At 47.0% G+C, this 2,793-nt stretch overlaps 1 protein-coding gene across 1 annotated transcript in view; it reads right to left on the minus strand.

The window, feature by feature from the left end:
- col12a1b (collagen, type XII, alpha 1b) overlaps positions 1-2,793 on the minus strand; it is a 75,170-nt gene that overhangs the window by 4,217 nt on the left and 68,160 nt on the right. The window contains 8 exon segments of the mRNA XM_037981692.1: positions 783-953; positions 1,038-1,106; positions 1,303-1,488; positions 1,556-1,622; positions 2,106-2,141; positions 2,223-2,294; positions 2,382-2,435; positions 2,510-2,563. Coding sequence (XP_037837620.1) covers positions 783-953; positions 1,038-1,106; positions 1,303-1,488; positions 1,556-1,622; positions 2,106-2,141; positions 2,223-2,294; positions 2,382-2,435; positions 2,510-2,563 — 709 coding nt within the window.

The following is a 2,793-nucleotide window of genomic DNA, read 5'->3' on the forward strand; positions in this document are numbered from 1 at the left end:
CTGATTGGTTCCTGTTCTGATTGGTTCCTGTTCTGATTGGTTCCTGTTCTGATTGGTTCCTGTCCTGATTGGCTGTTCGCTCGACTCCGCCCTGATTCTCCAAACTGAGATGACTGCAGGTAACATACTGATTAAACCTTGCTCTCTGCGTTCCTACGACGTTCTGATGTTTCCTAAAAATAACTGATTTTCTTGTGCTTTTTTAAACTTTTTTGTTTTACAAAATAAACCTCACATTATATTAAAGGGATAGTTCAGCTCTTTAGAAGTGTGCTTCTGTGTAAAGGTTATAAACAGTCAGTATCATACAGAGATGAGCTAAAGGCTAGTCTAAACAATGATCAAAGTGGATCGCTGCTGACTTAAAACTCCATCATTTTATGAACTGTTACATCAGCAGCAACAGCTAGCTGTAGCAGTTCCTGCAGGACCATTGTAACATTTTAGGGTGAAACTAAAAACGGTGCAAAAGTTTTATGAAATATAATTCTCATGACCCTTAAATCAAATCTTTAGATTGGAGTCATCTTCAGACGACAGCTCTGCTCTGACCAGCCCTTAGCTCATCAGTCCTGTTAGAAGTGAGGTATTTATTACAAGTTTTACACAGAAACACACCTGATGAGCAGAACCTGCTGTGTGTGCAGCTGGTACCGGTCCTTTTGTTCCTGGTTTGTCATTAATCAGGTCAGATCGGTTCTGATCCGGACCGCTCACCTCCTGGACCCACAGTCCTCCTCACAGAAACCTGCTCCTCCTTCAGAGGCCGGAGTCGTACGTACCAATGTATCCCTGACCGTTGTAAGGAATGCCAACGCACTGAGAGGAGTCGCAGTACCCAGGAGGTCCTGGAGGTCCGCGCACTCCGGTGTAACCTGAACGTCCAGGTGGACCGCGAGGTCCGGCAGAACCCGGGGGGCCTGGGGGGCCCGTCCTGCTCTCTCCTGGAGGACCTGGAGGGAGAATCAGAGGCAGTGATTGGACAGTCAGAGTAAAATAATAAAGACTTCTGATTCCTTCCCTCAGGAGAGACGTACCTGGAGGCCCCCTGGATCCTTTCTGTCCCACTCCTGGAACTCCTCGTTCACCCTTTTCTCCTGCGGGCCCTGAACGCATCACAGTCAGAAGTTGAGCTCAGAATTCTGCAGGTTTGGGTTCTACCACTGAGTTCTTTTTGTGTTAAAGAATCATCCTCTGTTCTTCAGCATAAAAAAATAAGTATAATATTGACATGAACAAGTCTTAACTTCTGCAGCAAAAAAGAATCTGTCTCAGTCCATTTCAGGTGTTCAGCAGACTGACCTCTCTCTCCCTGCTGGCCCGGTGGACCAGTGCTTCCAGGAAAACCGCTCCTTCCTGCCTGGCCTGGTTCTCCGCTGGGTCCCTGTCTGCCTGGAGGTCCTGGAGGCCCTGGGGGGCCGGGGTTGTTGCTGCGATACTGGCCGTTAGGGATCTGGTTCACTAACGAGTTGACCCGAGACATTTGATCTGAAATAAGAGAGAATTACAACATGAAACTCTCGGGCTCCAGGCGGCTAACGGCAGAAACACTCACCGCTAACGAGCTGCGAGCAGACTTGTCTGGCGATGGATCGCATCATGTTCTGGGGAGCAAAGTCGCCCTGTGAGCAGAGAGAACGAAGAAATACGAAGAAAAAAAAAGAGAAAACATTAAAAGACTTTTTAGCTTTTAGTCCAAATAAATCTGACATTCTAACAATAAAGTGCTGCTATCATTAACTTTTACTCGAAAGGTAACAAACGGGTGAAATACTGTGATTAAAACTTTGAATCCAGTTAAAAAGACATTTTTCTTTGTTTGCTCTCCTTCTTCATAGAATCTGTTGTTTTATTTGGTTTTTAAAGATTCTGGAGCTGAGATATAAACTTCGGTCATCTGGTAAATTTATAAGAATTATTTGAAAATAATCTGAAAGTCTGGAGTTTTAAAAAGGAAAATGTTTCTGAGGTCCGGACCAACCAGCACCAGAACAGGACGGGTAAGAACCTCCTGATCTGTTGACCTTATACACAAACAAACAAACAAACAAACAAACAAACAAACCCTCTGAAGACAAAAACTGAGACAGTTCAGGTTCACTCACCCGTTCTCCCTTGTCTCCTTTGGGTCCAACAGCTCCCTGAAACCAGAAAAACCCAAACCATTAAACCCATCAGAACCGTGTTGGTTCCTGAACGCACCGTGCTGCTGTGACACTCACAGGAGGACCGGAGTCTCCGGGATTCCCGGGTTTTCCTGCTGTTCCCGGTATTCCAGGAGATCCTGCAGGTCCCTGCAGGGAAACGGAGAACCCAAAGATCAGCTCCATTAGAGGTTCTGATTTATAGCTCGGGTTCTAAACGAGTGTTTAAAGACTCACCATGGGTCCTGCTGGTCCTCTGGGTCCAGTTGGTCCTTCCTTCCCTGAAGGTCCCTGCAAACACCAGATCCGTCCTAAAAACCTGTTCCTCATCTTTAAAGACCCCAGAGGTTCTTGCCTGTACTCACCCTCACTCCTGCTGGTCCGATCGGGCCAGAGGGACCAGGATGGCCTGGAGAACCCTGCAAACACCAGAAAACATCTGAGATCACCTGTCTGACTTTTAGGTTTGTTGGTGGGAGTCCTGCTTCTTTAGGTCCGTCAGATTTACAGGCGCTGTAACCAGATCAGACTGGTCCAGACTGGTTTCATTGGCCTCTCTGGGTCAGCGGGTTCTCCTGCAGCTTCGTGAGCTCAGGAAACCGAGAGCAGCTGCAACCAAGGAGATCATTCTGAGAGATCCAAACCAGCT

The sequence above is a fragment of the Kryptolebias marmoratus genome, linkage group LG19, assembly GCF_001649575.2.
Source record: "Kryptolebias marmoratus isolate JLee-2015 linkage group LG19, ASM164957v2, whole genome shotgun sequence".
NCBI classification, from domain to species: domain Eukaryota; kingdom Metazoa; phylum Chordata; class Actinopteri; order Cyprinodontiformes; family Rivulidae; genus Kryptolebias; species Kryptolebias marmoratus.